Raw genomic sequence first — 21,419 nt, 5'->3', positions numbered from 1 at the left:
CGTTTTGAAAAACTAGCTGAGGAATAAATGTATGGTAACAGTGCTGCGATTGATTGATTGATTTGACTTTGCTTGTTTATTTTAATGTTTCTATTATTGTGTTCAGCAACGCAAAGAGATTGTCGGCAAACAATATAGGTTATACAATAATGTTAATTATTGGAAACGCAAGAGTTTTCCAGGGCAGTAATCAGGTATGTAACAAGTTACTTTTAAAAGTAACACTACTACCCAACACTGGTCATAGTTTGTGCTGTACAGATGAAGGGTGAATATGAATCATTCGTCAAAGCTTTTGTTCACTTTTAACAAATGCCATTCATGTTAAGTCAAAACGCTTTTATGCAGACATCAACTTTTATGATCTTGTCGGGCAAAAATGCAGAACAGTTTTTGCCCTGCAGGACTGGTTTTGCAAGAGTGAGTTAGTGCCAGGGGGACGTAACAGGAAGTAGGGAAAGACTGGTTCTTCAAAACTCAACGCTAGCTAACTTAGGGCAAGATTGTAGCTGTAGCTTTTGATACATCCGGTAGTTTTATGAGTTTGCACATTACATATAGCAAACATGTACCTTGTACGAGATTTTGAACCAGCTGTTGTTGTGACGGTGTGGTTTAAGTTTCACATGGTGGGCAGGTTCAAAATTGGAAACTTTTTCTTACATTATTTCATGGCATAAATAAAGTGTATTTCAACCAATCACTTGAAGATATACTTCAAGTCCACCCACCTCTCAGAAATATTAATTTGAGATATTGAGACCATTATATAGATAGAACTCTTTTATAATTCTATTAGTTGTTTAGTGAGTTAGCTGCAGTGCAAATGCTTACCACTAGCCATTACTGTCTGTCACCGCACAGTATGAATCCATCCTTTTGTGAGTGCCTGGATGCATTATGTGTCATGAAAAAACAGCCAATGAATGCTTGCAAAACACCATCATGTCTGTCAGTTTTATAACAATTGAGTAATAAATGGGTTTGGCAAAAAATATTATTGATCGGGGAGAGCGGGAGCTCTATTTTAGGGTGCATCACATACAAACAGAAACAGAGCGGCTGAATGGGAGCACTGAGTGATTGGTGAGCCTGGTATTGTGCGCGCCCTGGTGCCTGTCGTAAAGGTCTCTGTCCCTCTCTCTCCCCCTGAGCACTGAATGAATGTCTAGTGATTGGAAACCTTCTCTTTTGTAAACTCAAGTCTGTGCCGGAAAGCATTGTGGAGCATTGTTTACCAGGCCTTTCTCCTTTGTTCTGCCTTTGATACGTGTGTCTATGCGTGCTCAGTTTGTGTGTGACAGTTGACATTATCAGATGATTGCTCCCACGGCTCTGTTCAGGTCTCACACACACACACGCGTTTGCCCTTGTGTGTCCATGACAGCTGACATTATTGTACGGCTCTAGAATGTTGGATGATTGTTGTGTGTATGTGTGATTATGGTCGAATAGTGTCTTGACAACTATGTTTTATGTGGAAACTACAAAGAAGAGATGGCCGAATCATCACAGAAGATGGCATTTGTACAATATTATTTTCAAACTCTGCTTCGTGGAAAATACCAGGTTAATACTTTTCTTGCGGTATTACCTGCATATGGTCTTACAGTTGTGCTGCCGCTCGAGGTGTGGTCTGGTGCAGCGGCAGATGCTATAATTTGAAATATATAAATGCACCTCTATGGTGCATAATGCTCACTTTGTTGAGCTTGATCCCAGCTTAGACAGATGATTCAATGGAGTAGGCAGCTTGCACCCATATAATGCTGTTGTAGCTCTGTGTACCCATGAGCCTCTTCCACAAAGCTCTATTCAGCCCTGCAGCTTCTACCTGAAAATGTCAGAATTTTCTCTTCTTTGTTATTTCAATGTTTACATCAGACGTTGTTTTAACAAGTTCCATATTGTCATATTCACGGTGCTCCCCCATCAGTGACTGCTCTCCCCTGCCTACCACCACAAGGGTCCTGGCGGCTGCCTGCTTGCCAGTTGCCTTTCACCCATTGTGGGCTAACAAAGACAGGCGAGGCCCCAGCCTCGAGGCCTAGCGCCTGGGTCTTAGAGGGGGTGGTGCTATCCCCATGCAAATCTGTGGAGCAGTCATAGGGGAGGGCACATGGGGGAAGCCAAGAAAAAGCAGGTCACGCCCAGATTAAAATTCAATTTGTACCCCCTGAAACCGTGTCTGCCTACGTCAGCAAGCTGTCATACAGGCATGAGCCGCCTACTCCGCTGTGGGCAGTGGTTTACAGCATTGACTTTACAGTGAAATGTTGAACGGATGAAGATGCACCAGGAGCAGGTTTGTGCCTGGACTTGAACACCGCTGTGCTTCAGCTGGGCACAACACACCTTGAGGCTGATGGGGGGGCTCTTCTTAATGGGGCAGTAGCGTCATAGTGCATGCAAGACAAAGCTGATTTGGTGATGCATGCTTCCTTTGTGTTGTTTAGAGGGAGGGGGGCCTTCATAATACTCAGTCAAACAATCCAGTTCCCCTCTGTTTTGGGCCCCATCCCCATATGGTGGCTTGGCTTGATGAGCGCTTGATGAAGTCAACCAGAAGTCCCTGGTCCCAGTGTGTATGTGCACATGCATATCTGTGATTGCTCTCAGCTAATGGAGAAATGGGTTTCCCATTGTGAGGCTGCTCCAGCCATGTGTGTGTTCTCAGGTTGTACATAGCCAAGCTGTTTTGGCGATATTTTATTATTCATGTTTCATGCACTGTTGTGCAAAGAGAGGTTGATCGGCTCTGTAGGGGTGGAGGCCAATCAGAGCGAGAGATTTCTGAACTCCAACATGCTGCACTCACCATCAGCAGAAATGTCACGACCTTTACATTACACTCAACTTCCTGCAAAATAAATGCACTTAAGTATTTGTAAATAGTCTGAGTTGAAAGTGCCCTTTTTAGACAATCATCATCCACATGATTATTTTAGCTGCCACCTTGAGATAAAAGTCCTTCTAATCATCTCTGTGTGTATATGTTTGACATATAACATCCTTTTGAGGTTTTCCAAAATCTTGACAATTTCTTGACATGGTGAGGTCAATATGCACTTCTAAAATGTCCTTGAAGTTACTTTTGTGTCCAGACATTGATTTGGCTCCTCTTGTCAGATATCAGCTACAACAAACAAAACTACTGATTAATGATGTTTTTCTCTACTTGCTCTCATTTGTATCTGTGCTAGACTTTGTGCTTCTTCTGTTAGTGTGTTCACAAACACACCACAGAAAGCTTTTTTTGGTTTTGGCTTTTTGTTGCCACCTCACAATTCCTTGTGTTGTCTGTGCCAAGTCAGAATGGAGCCATTTTGTCTCCTTCAGTTCCTGAAATGAAATATAAGCCTCTTAAATGCATACTTATCTTGGTCTGCAGACTGCGCTTGAAGAATAAACACGCCTGCACGCACACACCAAAAGACCATTGTGATGCCCGCTCTTGTTGTCCTAAGACAGCGCCTGCATGCGTTTGGCAGATGGTTGTGTCTTTCGCATGCCGCCATATTAAACAAAAAGCACAGCTAAGGCCACAAACTCGTTTAAGAAAAAGGGCAAAGTGCGAGGGACGTGCAAAAGAACGAGACAAAAGAGCAGCAGAGGGAGAGACGAGGACAACAGGCCTGGCATATGAGAAGACAACCAGGAAATCCATGTGTGTGAATGAAATGTGCATTCAATATACATGGATGAATGCAGGCACCCACACACTTCTAAAGGGACATAGAAGTATCTGCTTTAGGGAGACGCTGTACATAGTAATCATAGGTAGGTCTCATAAAAGCATTCTCAAAGCGTTGGCAAATTTACCCACTAAAGGGGATGAAATTAAGCTTTTAGCGTGTTTAATTCTTATTGCCTCGAGCCATAGCTACACAGAGTTTGAATGCAATTTACATATTCATCTGTGATTGGACCACGGGTGTTCACTTTCGGTAGGAACTGACACGAATGCCATTTAGGCTCTAATTAAGACTTTTGCATACAAAGTACAGGAAGCAGCTGTGCATATTCTTTTCCGTTTGGTTTTTGCCTTTTGAATGTGCCTTTTCTTATTAAACTAGACAATAAAACCCAGGCTTTATCACCTGCCGGGGATTGACACAAGTCTGTCTGCTCCATAAATTGCTTTCGCTCATCTCTTTGTAAAGTGCCGGCACACAAGGCCAGCACCGCAATAATACCAACACACAACCCCAAACAAACAACTATCCCGAGACAAAAAGCGACACATTTTTTATCTTTAATGTGGTCTTGGGTACATTGAGTCACACCTTGGTGGCAGAGGACAACACACAACTTTTTCTAACCACTATTGAGTTTTTAGCGGTGTGTATGGGAAAGCGTTTGTCAAATATTTATGTTTTGCTTCCACTATGCATAACCTTAAGGCTCGTGTGGCAGCGCATCACAATGGCTGAATCGACCAAGTGACTCTCCATTTAACAGTCCAACGTATGCCTCCGCCGCTAGCTCTTCTTTGGCGTCGCTACTTTTCTTTCAATCGGAAAAAACATTGATTGAATTTCACAAAGCATTGGGCAAAAGGACATAGGACCTTGGTTCCATCTCTGTTAGTCAATTATAGCTTTTATCTCTGACATACCTGTGTGGAGGAGCGTGGGTCGTCTTGTTCTTAAGTGTCTCTTCTTCATTCTGATTGTATTGATCGACGGCGCTGTCTTTACCTGGATTTCGCCAGTGAAATACTGAACTTCATCCTCCTTTTAGTGTAATCTAGTTTAAGTCCAGTCTGCAAGTGCACGACATTTCGCCTTGTTTTACGGACTACAAGTGGGTAGTTAAAGCGATCACATTTGAGTCTAATACTTTATTTTCATCTTGTCTACACGTTACTGCTAGAAAAGAGATATGTTTGACTAAGACATTTCCACGTCACTTTAGCTGTTGGTGCGAGAAGACGTACTACTTGTTCTGCTCTAAGTACTTTTTCTAAGCAGTATTATCCCTTCCAAGCTGCACTTTTCAGACACTTGGCCACAAACTTTGAAGTACTGTTAACAAGAACATCTTTCCATATCCCCCGGCCTTATGACTGTACAGTATTATATCTTTTTTTTTTAAATATCATTTTGGACAGAATACCTTGAACCTTACATTCTCCCTCCCCTTCTGCTTCCTGTCCATCTTTTTGTGCTGCCCCCGTCACAGGAGAATGGACCAAATCGTGTGTGTGTGTGTGTGTGTGTGTGTGTGTGTGTGTGTGTGTGTGTGTGTGTGTGTGTGTGTGTGTGTGTGTGTGTGTGTGTGTGTGTGTGTGTGTGTGTGTGTGTGTGTGTGTGTGTGTGTGTGTGTGTGTGTGTGTGTGTGTGTGTGTGTGTGTGTGTGTGTGTGTGTGTGTGTGTGTGTGTGTGTGTGTGTGTGTGTGTGTGTGTGTGTGTGTGTGTGTGTGTGTGTGTGTGTGTGTCCCCTCTCAATACAGAGTTGGAGAGAGGGCAAAAGAAAAGGAGGCTGCTAAAAGAGGGGGCTGCTGGGAAACAAATGAATCAATCAGCTGTTATCGCATCAGCAAACAGGGCACTAGTGAAGGATGTATGGGCCGATGATGGATAGGGGGGTGTTTGGACGGACAGAGGGGTGGGGAAGATTCAGTGTCGTTGCACAGATAGATGGGCGATTGAATACTCGAGCCATGTGGGTGCCTGTCTATGAGTGGAAAAAGGGGGCCGCGTTAACCTTGAAGCCGTCCGGACAGATGGGAGATGGGACGGGCCCAGGGACATATCGCGGGGTGTGCCGGAGAAGCTGAAGAAGATGAATTCTTTTAGTGGAGGTTTTGGAAGGGAGAAAAAGTAATATTCTCTTTTGCTGACTTTGTGCTATTCTTGATCAAAGGTACAAATCAGATCGAGGAGACGGTGAGAGAGAAATGTTTAAAAACGCAGAATTTTAAGGATTTCTGTGTTAGAAGAGTTGAAGAGACTTTAATATCGTTTTCGCATTTTCTCAAGTTGATATCAAGTACGGCAAATTGTTGGGTTTGGTATGCTTTGTTGGGTATTGAAATAATGAATTAACTTAATCATTATCATTTTGAATGTTAAAACTTAACTTAAAAAATTGGACGAAAGTGAAGTATAGAAAATTGGATGTTGGATTGAATGAATCTCTCTCTCGGATTTATGTCCATGTCATGACCACCATTTTGTTTTCTAACATTTCTATGGCAATAAATTCACACTAGTTGTGCAACATTGGGTTTAGCTGAGTGACCACAGCTGCCTACTTCATACACACATCCGATGCCCCATTTCGTAATTGGCATTTATAGCAACAACTCCATAATTGTTAACTGCTGCTCCCCCAACTTAAACTGGTTAAGTCTATTAGCAGAGTGGGGTCATTGGGTTGATGCTGTGACCCCCCCCCACACAACCCCCTTTGATGGCTGTGGTCCTCTAGTGCAAACAAATCGCTATTCTGTTGACATATGGACCAAAAGGGTTTTTAAATATTTACCTAATTTTAGACGTCGATATCTATGCATTGAAGGTCATCCCAGGGTGACTAAAAATGTGGGCTTAAAACATCTGGAGCGATGATGAAAGACAAATAACCTCATAAATAAGAACCTTACTTGAGCGTACTTTAAGGCGGACCGCTGCATAAGATTGATTGTATATTAAAATGTGCGTGAATTATATGCTGCAGCTCTTTCAAATCACCAAGCCCGTAATTATTGCCATACCAAATAGGTGATTCAGTGATGCCTTATGGGTGGTAGAAGAAAGCAGGACACTTTTTGGCAGCTGTTGTGTGGTGTAGGCGTTGCATGTGGGCAACATAGATGAATGAAATCAAACAGACTTTATTATACCACTTTGGGAGAGCAGAGAAGCTTTGGTTTTGACTATGGTTTTGTCTGCGCGTGTGTGTGTGTGCGTGCACACGAGTGTGTTTGTGCATCCGCAATTTTATTTTGGCTCCCAGCCCCGTCTCCGACTCCCCAGCTAATTAGGGGTTAATGGCCTGTAAGCATGGGGAGGCCATCTGCATCCTGATTGGCTGAGGCAGCTCTGTGTGGGCGGGGTTGTCTTCGAGTGACAGATGGCAGAGAATAAGAGAGGAGGAGTGGATATACTACTGTGTATACATAGCGAGCGCATGGGGTTGTGTTTACAATACAAATATGGACAATAGGAGCTTGATTTTTTGTCCTTTAGTCTGTGGTCGGATTTTACCTCCTTATACTGTTTTCCCCCGTGTTTTGCTTATGAGTTTTGATGTGTGCGCTATAATCCTGGTCATAACATTGTCATTTATTGTGTTGAACTAAGCAGATTTTAAATGAAAGTTGTCAATATGCCCCTGTACAAGAAGACTTTTAACACATTCGAAGCCAATGTTTTTTGTTGTTCTTTTTTTTCATCAATGGATTACGCCTGGATCATTGTACTTGGCATCACGCGCAGTCGTCAGGCAGCTAATTCACCTTTGTTATAATTCATCTGTTCTGGCTTATAGCACTGACGGGTTTTGAAGGTTTTGAGGTATACCGGGATAAAAGCTATCTGGTGTAAATTTCTCGGCAGTCTTTGGGGTTCTCTGCTCTCGGTGGCATTAAGAACAAAAGTGCGGCTGACTCGGAAAAGGTCACTCGGTTCGCTGTGCTCGTGGGTGTCTTTGTAGTGTCAAGTGTCAATGCATTTCAGCTCCGCACAAACAGAAGGTCGGACAAAAAATATAAAATGTTTCATCATAGCAATATTGATTTACAGCGCAAACAAAAAGGCAACACAGTTTTCCACATAAACAAAGCAGATCAATACACGCTTTGGATTAATAAAATGGAACCGTATTGTTGACACGTTTTAGCGGTTTGTTGATCCATACAAATCACCATATCATTATGACCACCTGCCTGTTTTTTGTTGGTCATAATGGTGTTTTGACTTGTTTTGTACCCTTTTGATCCCTCTAAACAAACTTCTAGAAAAGCTACTCCTTGTCCAGCTATAACAGGTTGCCCCATTGCATGTATTACAATTCAGATAGTTGGAAAATTCAGTTGCAGGCTTAAGATTATCGCCATTATCAAAATGTTATCCCGGGCAATGTCACAGTCTCCTGTAATATTCAACAAAAAGCTCGGCAAAGGAGTAATACAATATTTAGACCGCTTTGGGGGACTATTTGAGAACCAGGTTTGCTCAATCTTTTCATGACATGCACGCCCCTTTTTTTTTTTTCTTAATCTTTTGGGCCACCTTTGCTTTCCACTGTGATTATTTCACCGGCAGAAGATCAAATTTGGTGTGTATTACGGTGAGCTGCGGTTAGTGCAAATTAGCTCTACAGGTATATCCATTATAGAGCTGTCGGAGGAGCTAGAAATCCTCTTTTGACACATTTATGATATTACATTTACTTGGAGACAGTAAATTGGTTCGACAGGCGGGACGCAGCGGGACGTTTCAACACTTTTGGAGGACTCTTTATGTCTCTCAATGGCAGATGCACCAGACTGTCTTCTCCCTTACACTCTCTGTCACTGTCAGATGCCCCGTTTGGAAGGAGTGCACTTTGTACTGGGCAGACATGTACTTGCAAAAGGGAATAAATATCGTTAAAAACAACTTGATTTTTTTTTTTTTTTTTTTTTTTAATTGAAGCAAGGATGTCAAAAACACAGATACTATCCATCCATTTTCTACCGCTTGTTCCCTTTCGGGGTCGCGGGTGACTGGAGCCTATCCCAGTGACTTCGGGCCTTAGGCGGGGTACACCCTGGACAGTGGCCAACTTGTCGCAGACACAGATACTAATTTATACTAAAACTAATAACTATAATCTTTTGACTTTATTCCTTACTGAAAAAGACCAAATTGGCCCTTTTCTGTTTTTGAAAGGGCATCTACGACCACATGGTAATATTTTAAAAAACTATAATTTTTGTTTTGAAAGTGATGAAAATTATTTTATTTTTTTTTAAATTGTGTTTTATTTTTGTCGAATCCAAATTGGTATCCAGTTTTCTCTTTAGCAAATTGAGTTTGAAATGTTAGTTTAGAGGTAATGCAACAGGAAGGAAATTTCAAGCTTGGCATTGCTCAGTTGCACAAAAACAAAGCACACATTTGAAGAAAGAAAAAAAAGTACAATAAAACAAGCATATTTGCAGTAATATATTATGTTGCCGCTCATCGGAAAGTTGCTTTGTTGTAATTTAAAAAGACAAAGCGGTGGCATTCTGCTGGGTGAGTATGTTGGTCACTGGGTCAGTAGGTCAGATGTTAGCCTTTGCACGGTTTGGTTTTTATACTTATTATAATATGCAAATACATTTCTTTTGTGTGCAAATGTTTGCAAATCTGAATTAAATTTTTTCGTTTTGTTTCTAACCAGAATATGCTTTTTGATGTATATCTTTTTATCTCTCATCTCATCATGGCATATTTTGCCAAAGGGGCAATCATTATGATAATTTTCAACTTTGGTGCAATATGAGCATAACAAATTCCTAATTACCACACACTCACCCTGTGCTTGCAGATGTACCAAACCATAAAAACCTTAACAATCAATGGTAACATTGATATAAGATCCGAGTCGCCAAGACATGCTTAACATTTTAACCAAATGAAGTGCGTATATTTCACTGTGCCATATCAAATGTGCTCAGATGGTGGGCGGGCGACTTGTGGTCAGTGTCTGTCACGTTCAAGCTCCTGTCTTTCGTTATCTTTGCTCTGTTAATTAGATCTCTGCATGTGTGTGTTTGTGCAATGGATTTAGTGTGATCTTATTGTGAGAGGATTTTTTTTCTTCCTTTTTTGCCAGGAAGATGGCTTAACACATTTCTTATTAGCTTCCTCCGCCATGCTGGCCCAAACCCCAGAGCGTAATTGTTCATGTCTATGCCTGTGTGCAACGCTGTGTGTATTTTAAGCTCTCTTGTTTGTTTGCGAGCAATTTGGAAGTTTCCTGTCCTAATAACTGGACCCGGTTAAGTATGGTAGGTTGGGTGCCATTGTATTGTGCACACAAGAAATAAGCTGTTAAAATGCAAAAATGCTCACAAATTTCAGTCAAGTGCCGCGTGGGCGAGTGGATAGCATGTATGTCTGCCATGTAGGGCGGGACGCGGCGGCGCAAGTTTGAATTCAACTCTTAACAATTTTGCCCGATGAAGGCCTAATTGACGAAACATTGCCTCTTCACCCGTCAATAAAAACTCACCTTGCACGTAGGACAGTGTGCAGGATTGTTTCTTTGTGTAAAATTAATAAAGTGAAAAATAATGTGCACAAATATCACCTCATACCTTTGTTTGAAACCTTTTTTAATTGTATTTTTAATCAGGTTTTTGTAGCGTTTTTTTAACTATAAATTACCTCAATATTCAGATTTTGCATATCTTCAAAACGGCATTCCCAATATTATCTAAATTGCCCAACCCCCAATCCTCTTAGGGGCACATATAAACAAATGGTAATTTACATGCACCTCTTTTCAACCACACTTTCCAAACCTTTGCATAGTTCCCTATACATTTTGTTTCATAAATAATTGACCCGTCAAAGCGAGACGACAAGATGGACCCGATACTCTTCCCCGTGTCCTCTTTACCCTCCTTATCCTATAGCATCCTTTACCACAACCTACATTTTTAACCTAGTTGCTCCTATACAATGTCACTCCCAGGGTTAGCTCGCATGTAATGTTAAATAAATGTCTTTCTGAAGTGCGGCCAACCAGCCTTATGTTCATATACCAGTATGTCCCCAAAGTGTCAGTGGCCTCATCTCACCGAGCGTAGGAAAAATTAGCGCCGACAAAGGCTAGTTATTCATTTACATCTCCCACAATTAAACAGTGCTAAGACTACAGCTGTTGGATTGCTGGTGTGTACAAGACGAGGCCATAAAGGGGTTACATTTGGAACACGTCCAGGTAGTTTCACAAGCTCAACTGGCCAAATGGTGGCTTGTTAAGGCCAAGATGGGCCCTGTGTTTCTGAAATAGGCTTGTAGCTACGCCCCAAAGGTTTAAGGCACATGTCAATTAATTAAGGTATTGCAGAGAAGGGAAATTATATTAGTTCTGTGTGTGATCTCAGCATATAAAGCAATAATGGAGAGGGAAAACGAGCATGGAGATGTTATTTGCCGGGAATGTTCCACAGTATGGTATTAAACCTACCTAGCATGCATTTATTAAATTATAGGTGTTTTAATGCAAATAAAATACCTTCGTTCAAACACATACATTCTTTCAGTCTCTCCACAGATAGGACCTGCAACTTGGCCTGGTGGCATATCCTGCTTGTCTCTATGGGATAGATAAGTTTAATGCAGCACTCTCGGACATACCAGGCATTGCACACACAAAAAGCGACAAACAGGCAGTTGGAAGAATTGCACAGTGCACTTTTTAAGCAGAGTATCCCTTGAATGATCAATTGAAATGACTAGAACTTGTTAAAAATCTATCAGTTTACAGATTTAATTTGAAGTGAAGCTTTATTAAACAAAGAACCAAACATTATGATCATGCATAGGTTCCATTATTTTGTAACAGAGGAAATTAAATTCAACACTAATCATTCATCATAACATTGTCCAAAAAGCACAAAGATTAAAACCGAAGTTAAATTAGGATAAATATATTTCCCACAATACGTTCTGTAATTGAACCTTGGATTCTCATTCACACACTTTTACTTAATAATGGAGCGACCGGAAATATTCCCACCCTTTCTTCAGTGAGTGCATGGAGACAGCAGGCGGGTATCAGATGGCCCAGCGCCCGGTTGGAGACGTCTCATTAGGAGTGTGTTTTGTGCTGAAGGTTCACTCTGTATGTTTGCACAGCTCACGTTACCACAGATGCTGTTTCTTTGGTGCTTCCTTTGTCTGTGTTCGGCGCTAAAACAAAAGAATCACTCCTCGAATGTTGAATAATCATGAATCTGTTGCCTTAATGATCGATGTAAGGAGATCACTGTTTTTGACCATTCTCTCGTTTCTCTTTTCTTCAGGGTTTCATCTGAGCGGCACCGTAACCGAGCCGGCCACGTCATCAGAGCCTGAGATCGTGCACAAAGTGGCCATCAGCTTCGACAGATGTAAGATCACCTCGGTCACCTGTGGATGTGGGAACAAAGACATTTTCTACTGCGCCCACGTGGTGGCGCTGTCACTGTACAGGATCCGCAAGCCTGAGCAGGTAACAACCCTCAGCAGTCTTGCATAATTTGGATGAATTGTGTTTTCTTGTGGCTTCAGTCCCTCGATGCTATAAAGTGAAAACGCATACCACCTAAGCAGAATCCATTAGAATATTTATACCCCTTTGCCTTTTGTCAGCAGTAAACAAATGCAAAGCTAAGTAGTTCTGTATGTAATACCACAGTTTTTACTTTGTATAAAATAATGTTGAATTTGATTTGCCGGCCTAATGCAAGAAAAGGGGCTGCGATGCATACATATTAGACATATTAAAAACCATGTGTAGACAAAAAACACCACTGAGTTTGTGATTAACAAATGTTTAGCCATATAATATACACATAAGTAAGTACACAATTGCTTTGCAACTGTAAAACTGAATAGATTCCCAAGTCTATTTATTTCTATTTCTAAATTATTATTTAGTCGTTGTTTTTTTTGCCATAGGGATATACAAAAAAAGAAATAAAATATCAAGAGTTGAAGGCACGATGGAGGCTAAGCTGCAATGTTTTGAAAACTTAGCAGTTTATAAAGTCTCAAATTGAGCTGATTAGCCCAGAGCGAGCTTTCAAACATTTCATATATTTTCCCCCCATAATCCCTATGGGGAAAAAATGAACATTTATTTATGGATCACAGATGAGCCTTGAGTTGGAGTCACTATGCATTGGAAATTCTTGAAATGTTGCTATTGTGACATCAGCATTACATACTATATTCAATGAAATATATTTTATTTTCTCCTCTGGTTGTGTTTTTTAGGTAAAGCTGCGATTACCCATCTCGGAGACATTGTTCCAGATGAACCGGGATCAGCTGCAGAAGTTGGTGCAGTATTTGATAACGGCTCACCACACAGAGGTCCTGCCCACGGCACAGAAACTAGCAGACGAGATCCTTTCCTCCAATTCTGAGATCAACCAGGTCCACGGTGAGAGTTTTAGCTTTGCACTGAAAAAGGACCTCTTGCCATAGTCTGAAAAGTATATAGCCGCAGTCAAAATCCTAAAAGGTTTTGAGGTAGCGTGGAGCATTGCAGGGATATCTTCATAGCAACAGGCCAGACTTAAAAGCTTACACTTGCTGTTTCTTTGCCATACACATAAAAGTTCTGATTGCCAGGACAAAGTAAAAGTAGCACATGTTTTTGATAGCTTTTTTTCTCAAAACAGAAACGGGCAAAACAAGAAGTCCAATGATGAAATAGATGCCGGCGAGAAGGGACAGAGGATAAGAGCGGAGCACTAGCAGTCAGGGAAACGGGGAGACACATAAAAGACTCTGAGATAAAGTACAGAAAGAGGCCCACTTGGAGGCAAGCCGCGAAACTACACACATCTTTTTTTTTTTTTTTACAAAACAAACCTCTTTGTCCTTCCCCGTTCGCTAAAATGTTGACATTCTGCAGCCGGTCTGTGCAGGAAGCCCCGCACTGTGTTTCCCGTCTGTGTTTGACAGGGGGGATCATGGGGGTTGAAGTTCATTCGATCCAGGAGTGTGGCTTTGATGGAAGAATGTGCCTGTTTGCTGTTGTTGCTACTCGCGGCCAGTTGGAAACACATCTCCGGGCTTTCCTTAAACTTTCTTCCTGACAGATCAAAGCGGTGCCCCACCACGTCCTCCTCTCATCTGCTCCTCTTCTCCTTCAGCGAACACACTATTGTTGTATTACTATGCACACGATTACTGCTGAATACAGAAGAACAACAGCAGCTTAATTTGAAACGGTGCACTTTAAAGACAAATAGTTGCGATGCCGATTACTGGGGGAGCAAACGCCTATCGTTGTGTCATTTTAATAAAGCATTAGATAGAACTCAATTTCCCATGGTCCCCTGCTGCATTTTACGGTACAAATATAGAACGATTTGAACACACTTTATTGACAACAGCTCTGAAATGGTGGATAAGTTTATGTTCGATCTAAACTTTCTGCATATTTTGTTGTTACTGCGTTTTAAATATCCTTTGGTGTTCTTTGCAGGTGCCCCAGACCCAACGGCAGGCGCCAGCATTGACGACGACAACTGCTGGCACCTGGACGAAGACCAAGTCCGGGAGCAGGTCAAGCAGTTTCTGTCGCAAGGAGGATACTATGGCTCCGGCAAACAGCTCAACTCCATGTTCGCAAAGGTACATAGTGTACATAGTTATTTTTATTGCCTTGCATTTTGTGGTGTCTTCAGTCTTGTAAATGGTGAGAAATTGAATTCACCCTCCATCCACCCTAAATATTTGCCAAATAATTGCTCCAATAGAAAATGAAAACCTTGCTACACAATTTGAGCACAGAAATAAAAGGAACCGGACCTAACATTGACCTCATAAATAACAGCGACAAACCCATCGCTGTTTAAATATTTCAAACGAAACATTCACAAACCGCTTTGTATGGTCTTGTGCCCATTTTGTTTTTTTTATAAAGCCTAAATCCCCCATCCCTTAACTCTCTTCAAGGTTGTTTTTTCCTCAAAACGTCCTCACAGAAGTTTAAGCATTCCTATGTTTAGTTTAACCAACTCTCTTGTGTCTTTCCAGGTGCGGGAAATGCTGCGAATGCGAGACTCGAATGGGGCCCGGATGCTCACTCTTATAACAGAGCAGTTTATGGCGGACCCACGTCTGTCGCTATGGAGACAACAGGGCACAGGGATGACGGACAAGTGCAGACAGCTTTGGGACGAGCTAGGTAAATAAGATCTGAGAGGGATCGAATGAGGAAGATGCATTTATTTTCCAGATTACGATTGCTCGCTCTTTAGTTACTCCGAAAAACAACAGTCAGTCACCTTGTCGGGTAAACATTCATCCAGTAAGTTAGCTATTGGTCGCTCAGTCAAACCAGACACAAGCGTCTCCTCTTTTCCTGCCCAGACCGCTCCTTTAGCTACCTACTCGGAGAGAATGGTAAAGGCTGCGAATCAATAATGCTTCTCTGCTTCTGTGCAATCGATCTAGGCATTTAGGAGGTCAATAAGAACACTTCCTGGGTGAGCGAGGGGGATTATGACACAGGCTGATGAAGCAGACAGTTGTCACAGTGCACTGCCAAACACACAGTGACATCTTACAGTTGACCTCAGTTGACATTTCTGACAAGATTTCCATATTTGACATGATGGTCTTGGAGTTATTTTATTGCTGACTTACCAGAAATACCCACTGCAGATAAAAATGGATTAAACGTAAGCATATTTGTAACCATTTAATCTTATTTCCCAGGTGCATTGTGGGTATGTGTAGTTCTGAACCCTCACTGTAAAAGTGAAGAAAAGACTGGATGGCTGAAGCAGCTCAAGAAATGGGGAGACATGGATGTGTGCCCGCTGGAGGACGGTAACTACGGCAGCGAGCTCCCGAATATCACCAACGCACTACCGCAAAGCAACCTCGCACAAGGTCAGTGCACATGCAAGGACAATTAAAGAGATTAGAGAGCATCACCATAAACATGAGTAGTAAATCAAGCGCCAGAATCTAACCTCTCGTCCTGTCTCAGACTCTCTGTCCCGGCCGCGGAGGACGGTGTTCAGTCGAGCCGTCGAGGCGTGTGACCTCCACTGGCAGGACAGCCATCTGCAGAGGATCATCAGCAGTGACTTCTACATGTCACCATCCTACCAGAGGGAGGGCGAGAGCCTGCTGTTCAGCCCCCAGGGACTGCCTCTCTGGCTAGGTAAACATGGTTTTCATATTGCATTTATTTACTAGTGTTATTTTAGCATGTCTGACTATTCCAATTCTTGAGCTTTTCCTCAAGGATTGATTTTACTACCTAGTAATACTACTGTAAATACATAGTTTTTGGTAAGGTAGATACATGTATGCGGTGTCGAATTCCACTCAAAACACACCAGCAAGTCTGCTGATATTAGGAGCAGTATCTGTAGTAAGCGGCTTCCAGCAAAGATCTGTCAGATTGTGCAACTTAAGCCAGCTATCAGACACAGTGGCATTGTGCTGAGGTGGCAGTGCACGCGTGCACCAGCTCTGTGTGTGTGCTGTTTGAGGAACAGCTCATTTATTGCTGTGTGCAGAAAGTCTTTGATGAATGTGTGACTAAACTATATCTGTTTATGAAACAGACCACGTCCCAACAGCGTGTGCCCGAGTCGACGCCCTCCGCTCCCACGGTTACTCCAGGGAAGCTCTGCGATTGGCTGTGGCCATCATCAACACACTGCGCCTCCAACAGACGAGGCAAATGGATATCTACAAACACCAAAAGAAAGGTAAGGAAAATGAACCTTAACTGACTTCTTTTGCTCATGGGTTTTTTGGTCACTTACATGTTTGTCCTGTTTTAGAGCTTCTCCAAAGGGGCGTCACCTCCACCACAAACCTCGAAGGCTGGGTGGGCCATCCACTGGACCCTATTGGCTGTTTGTTCATCACACTCACAGAAACCTGTCGACTAGATGACGACAACAGCATGGACACTGGTGAGTAAATGCATAGTGTTTTTGAGTCATTCGACTATAAAGATGCAGGTTCATATTTGTCTTCAAAGAAAACAAAAAAGTACTATTTAGAAAATACTAAAGGCTTACTTTTACAGCATTTTGAAGTCTGCTTTCATGTCCAACATAACTAACATATTCATATTGGTTTTCACCCGCACATTGAATGCCGTAGCAAGTTTCTAGTTTTTGAATTCTGTCCACTGGCAATGGCAATAAACCCCTTTCTGATTCTGCTCATTACATTTGTCTATTGCTTTTCTGTGAAGGCGCTTATGAGGTTAAGCTGCTGTCCACTACACCTCCGACTTAATTATTACGTGAGACATTAACAAAGACCTTATTTACCAAACACAAGATCTAATTCCTCGTAGCCTTCTTCTGCTAATGCCTTGTAATCCTGAGCAGAGGTGAACATGGGCATAGAATGACTCAGACAACAGACTGCAATGTTAGCCATTGTCTCCTAAAATGACTATAAACTACCCCAGCGTTCTCATTTACGCCATACTTACCCTAATTGTATGTGTGTACGTGGTGGGTAAAGAATCACCATCTCCATTTGCATTCATCAAACAGCTCAGGGCCTTTTCTGCCCCGCCACAAACGAGTAGAATAGGGGTTGGCTTTTCCTATTGTCACCAGGCTACAGGGAACTATTGTCAGTACAAACAATGCTGACCACTGGCACACTCGTTGATGTGTGCGTGCAAGAGATGGAGTGAATTATTGTCTTGCGCTGTTTGGGGAATTTGAGAAGGCCGCCATGATTATTCGGAGTGTGTTTTCTATGTGAAATGGCCCGGTCTTATTGCCTTTCCCCCTGAAGGAGACAGCTGCGAACATCTGTTGACCATGCATCAACCAATGGAAATGCACGCTTGTCTTTAGTCATTTTAAACCGACCAATAGGCATCGCATTTGGAGCCAGACCAGAAATTCAACCCGGGGTTTATGTCAGAAAAAGTCAAATCTTTCACACAAATGCGCACAGGGTTGTGGGGATCTATTGCTCAGAGGGGATTTAAGCTGATTGGTGGAGAGGGAGGGGGTGCAGCCCGAAGCAAATGGGCACCAATCAACAGCTGAGACTTCCATAGCATCTGTTGTCAGTTATAGCTTTCAGGCGCTGGGTCAGCCAAGCGTCCGTCTTAGATTAGACAAGCCACATTTCTAATATATTAAATCCAGCCCTCATTTTAAAAACAGAGCAGACCTTTCCCATACATTTTCCAGTTATTGAAAACAGTCTTTGTTCCTTTTAAAGAGCAGTTCAAACGAGAGTCAGAGGATAGTCGTTTGATTTCGCTATGTTGTTTTAATTTCATGGTATGTTTTTAAAAGGGAAACTACACCCGTCGTAATTATAAAGGACTTATAATTTGTCGAGTCAGAGTGCCTTGAACAAAGCCAGCATTACAGACAAGTACTTCAGATTTGATCTTTTTACCAATTCATATTTTAACATTTTTAAAGAACAAAAATAGATATACAAACATGAAAAATCAAACAAAACACGACCAGAGAAAGAAAAACAGACCTAAATCAAAAGACATCCCACGCCTCAATAAAAACTACAACACAGCAATTATTTCTTAATTAATTGGTCTTGGTCTGCGCAGGCGATGTGATCTTTCGATTGTGATGGGAGGGTCTTCAACTCCTGAGCCATCAAGGCGCTCAGGAATAATCTTATCCAAAAAGCTTTATGTGTCCTTTCCTTCTTCTCCGCCTTCTTCGCCCACATGGTTAGGTCAACACAATCTGGACTCGAAATCCAGGATCTTATTTTTCGTAATGTTGTCCTTCGACTCCAGTGTTGTCACCCTGACCCACAGTGCCTCCATCTCGGCTCTTACTGTCTGCAGAACGCTTACATTATCTGATACACGCTGCTCGACTTTCTCCATGCATACTCCAGTTAGTCCCGCTGCTTTCATGTCTTATTTTGGACATCTTGACCAATAATTGATAATTAGTTGTATTCTCTCCCCCTTCCAATCTAAAGAAGTCATGAGAATCGTTATTTGGGCCGGCGGGGAGGAAGGAACCGCGCGTGTCCGCCTTAGGTTTGCCAGCCATGTTAGCCTCGTTAGCTTTGTTTTCCAATGAGGCCGTGGACAGACAGCTTTGTTTGTTTTGGCCCTGTAGTGTTACCAGACTTGTGCCTTCCTTGTTTACGCATCGCTTGTTCTTCTTCTTTGGGATTAGGTGGGTCAAACAATGATTTTTAAAGCCAAGTTTTGCAGCAGAGGTGTGGCTGCATCAGCTCAAAGCGCTGCCATGACCGAAAGTCCCACTCTTGGATCTAGCACTATGAATTCCAAACTGATCTGATGATTTGTGTGTGTTTGTTCAGATGGTGACCCCAAACCGCCAGTCTACAACCACGTTCCCGTTTGGGGCAGTCCTGATTCGGGGGAGTCTTACTTGACCCTCGCCGTAGAAGTGGCTCTGATGGGGATGGGCCAGCAGAGGATAATGCCCGAAGGCCTTTATGCACAAGATAAGGTACAAAAGAAATGTTTAAATATGAATTTCATTGTGTGATTTATCAGTGATCGCTGCCATTTAAAGTATATGGAATTACGTAAGTGTTATGCAAATGGAATGGAAAATGTCATTGTAATTGCACTGCCTGCTCTTTGAAAAACAATCAGAAAATCACTTATGGAAACATTTCTTTGTGTAAATGCTAATCTCCTTAAGAGTTTAACATGGCTTTTGCTTTTAATGCAAGTAGAAGGTCTGATTTAGTTTTAGTCTAATCAAGGAGAGGCTGCTTTTGAATTCCTGCATGGAAGCTTTCACTAATCTCGGATAAAAAAATAAAACTCTTTGTATCGTTAGTTTTCTCTATTCAAAGTTTGAATGTCTTCTTTTCAGGTTTGTCGAAATGAGGAGCAGATAGTTGCAAAGCTTCAAGAACTGGATCTCGATGATCTTCTGGTTCATACACTAAGAAAACAGGCGGTCCAACTTCTAGAAGGTATGAAGACATATTACTTTCACTAAATATAGACCCGTAATGTTCAAATTATGAGTTTTGTAACATTTGATCATGTTCTTTTCCTGTAGCTGGTCCGTTTAGTGGCTTTGGTGAGGTCATCCACAGGGAGAGCGTTCCCATGCACACATTCGCAAAGTACCTCTTCTCTGCACTGCTGCCCCATGACGCAGAGCTGGCATATAAAGTGGCTCTACGCGCAATGAGGTATAAATCCTTATAGAATTTCTTTGTAATATGAAATTAACTTTCTGTTAATTACCAACCAATATGATTCAAATGCAGAATCAAGTGGAACAGTTTATTGTAAGGTTAGAAATGTTAGAGAAGGTTATTACTGCTTAGCTTTTCTTTCACATTAACAGCACTCAATAGATATATACCTTGCTTAAATTGTGTCACAAAACAGTATATAGTCATGTAATGGACCAGAAAACCATGTTATTCAATGTATAAATCCTGTATGTTTTTTAGGCTTCCTGTACTTGAATCGTCTGCGGCCTCTGATGTCGGTCATTCTCATCACGGCATCTCCATCGTCCCGAGCAGATATCCACGCTGGTTCACTCTGGGACACCTGGAATCACAGCAGTGCGAGCTGGCCTCCACGATGTTAACTGCAGCAAAAGGTAACCACGTCAAAATGACTTTTTGACTAACTCTTAACTCTTTCACCACTAAGTAGAATGGAGAACTGCATAGTTAAATAAAGACAAAACATGCAAGGCGAGACTAAGACTACTCCAAATAGTGCCTAAACAGTGAAAAAAAGTCACAAGCATGAACGTCCACCTGTAGTACTGGTCTCCCAGATAGAAACTGGCTATTTTTGTTTCATATTTAACATTTACATTGTATATTTGTATTGTTTATTCATTTAAAACCTGCACAATTTAAAAGGCCTTTTTGTATTTGTTTGTCACTTTTCTAGGTGACATGCTGAGGCTACGGACTGTGCTTGAAGCCATTCAGAAGAACATCCACTCCTCTTCTTTAATCTTCAAACTGGCCCAGGACGCCTTCAAGATCGCCACGCCTGCGGACAACCCTCCCGACGTCACGCTGCTGAATGTGGCGCTGGAGCTGGGACTACAGGTACAGAGGGTGAAATGGAGCGAGGGATAAATATGCATCCTAGTGTGTAATTTTCTCAACTCATTTTACCACAAAAAACGGCAGCTGGGCATTGGTCAGCACTCAACTGTTTTCTGGAACATGTAATTTTGGCAGACCTCCACAGCCTCGCTACAAATGAACTGTGCAAACATTGCATGGTCTTGATGAAAAAACACTATATAATTAAGGCTTTTTGGTTTTACAGTAAACAACAAAAAAGCCCTCAAATGCTGGTTTGCCTTTTCTCACCATTTTAAATGTCGGCAAATTCCTGTGTTAAACTGCAAATTAGCTTTTCAATATGCACGGGCAGCAATTAGTTCCCTCTAACTATGAAGGCACTTAAGACTGTCATTGCCGTTTATGACAGCAGCTTTTATCTTTGTCATTTATGGTTTGACAGGATTGCACTCTTTACATTATTTGAATTCTGCAAAAGAAAGAGTCTTATGTAACCACACTAATGTATTGCAGGTGATGAGAATGACTCTGTCCACTCTGAACTGGAGAAGAAGGGAGATGGTGCGTTGGTTGGTAACCTGTGCCACTGAAGTTGGTAAGTGTTAATATTCTTTCTTCACATGTTATTGTATAAAACGGCAGTATCTTCTTGACATAAACATGTTCTTC

General features: G+C 41.9%; 1 protein-coding gene across 1 annotated transcript in view; it reads left to right on the top strand.

Moving 5' to 3' along the window:
* zswim5 (zinc finger, SWIM-type containing 5) overlaps positions 1-21,419 on the top strand; it is a 45,431-nt gene that overhangs the window by 19,940 nt on the left and 4,072 nt on the right. The window contains exons 2-15 of the mRNA XM_072440980.1: positions 12,014-12,201; positions 12,969-13,137; positions 14,191-14,339; positions 14,745-14,895; positions 15,429-15,605; positions 15,706-15,882; positions 16,292-16,438; positions 16,514-16,648; positions 19,026-19,177; positions 19,553-19,655; positions 19,745-19,880; positions 20,148-20,302; positions 20,605-20,768; positions 21,264-21,345. Coding sequence (XP_072297081.1) covers positions 12,014-12,201; positions 12,969-13,137; positions 14,191-14,339; positions 14,745-14,895; positions 15,429-15,605; positions 15,706-15,882; positions 16,292-16,438; positions 16,514-16,648; positions 19,026-19,177; positions 19,553-19,655; positions 19,745-19,880; positions 20,148-20,302; positions 20,605-20,768; positions 21,264-21,345 — 2,085 coding nt within the window. The remainder of the gene's footprint in view (positions 1-12,013; positions 12,202-12,968; positions 13,138-14,190; positions 14,340-14,744; positions 14,896-15,428; positions 15,606-15,705; positions 15,883-16,291; positions 16,439-16,513; positions 16,649-19,025; positions 19,178-19,552; positions 19,656-19,744; positions 19,881-20,147; positions 20,303-20,604; positions 20,769-21,263; positions 21,346-21,419) is intronic.

This window comes from Eucyclogobius newberryi, unplaced genomic scaffold, assembly GCF_026437365.1.
Source record: "Eucyclogobius newberryi isolate DKJ021-1_F unplaced genomic scaffold, fEucNew1.0.hap1 SCAF_12, whole genome shotgun sequence".
Taxonomy (NCBI): domain Eukaryota; kingdom Metazoa; phylum Chordata; class Actinopteri; order Gobiiformes; family Gobiidae; genus Eucyclogobius; species Eucyclogobius newberryi.
Note: the sequence above shows the minus strand (reverse complement) of the source record. Positions and strands in the feature narration are given on the sequence as shown.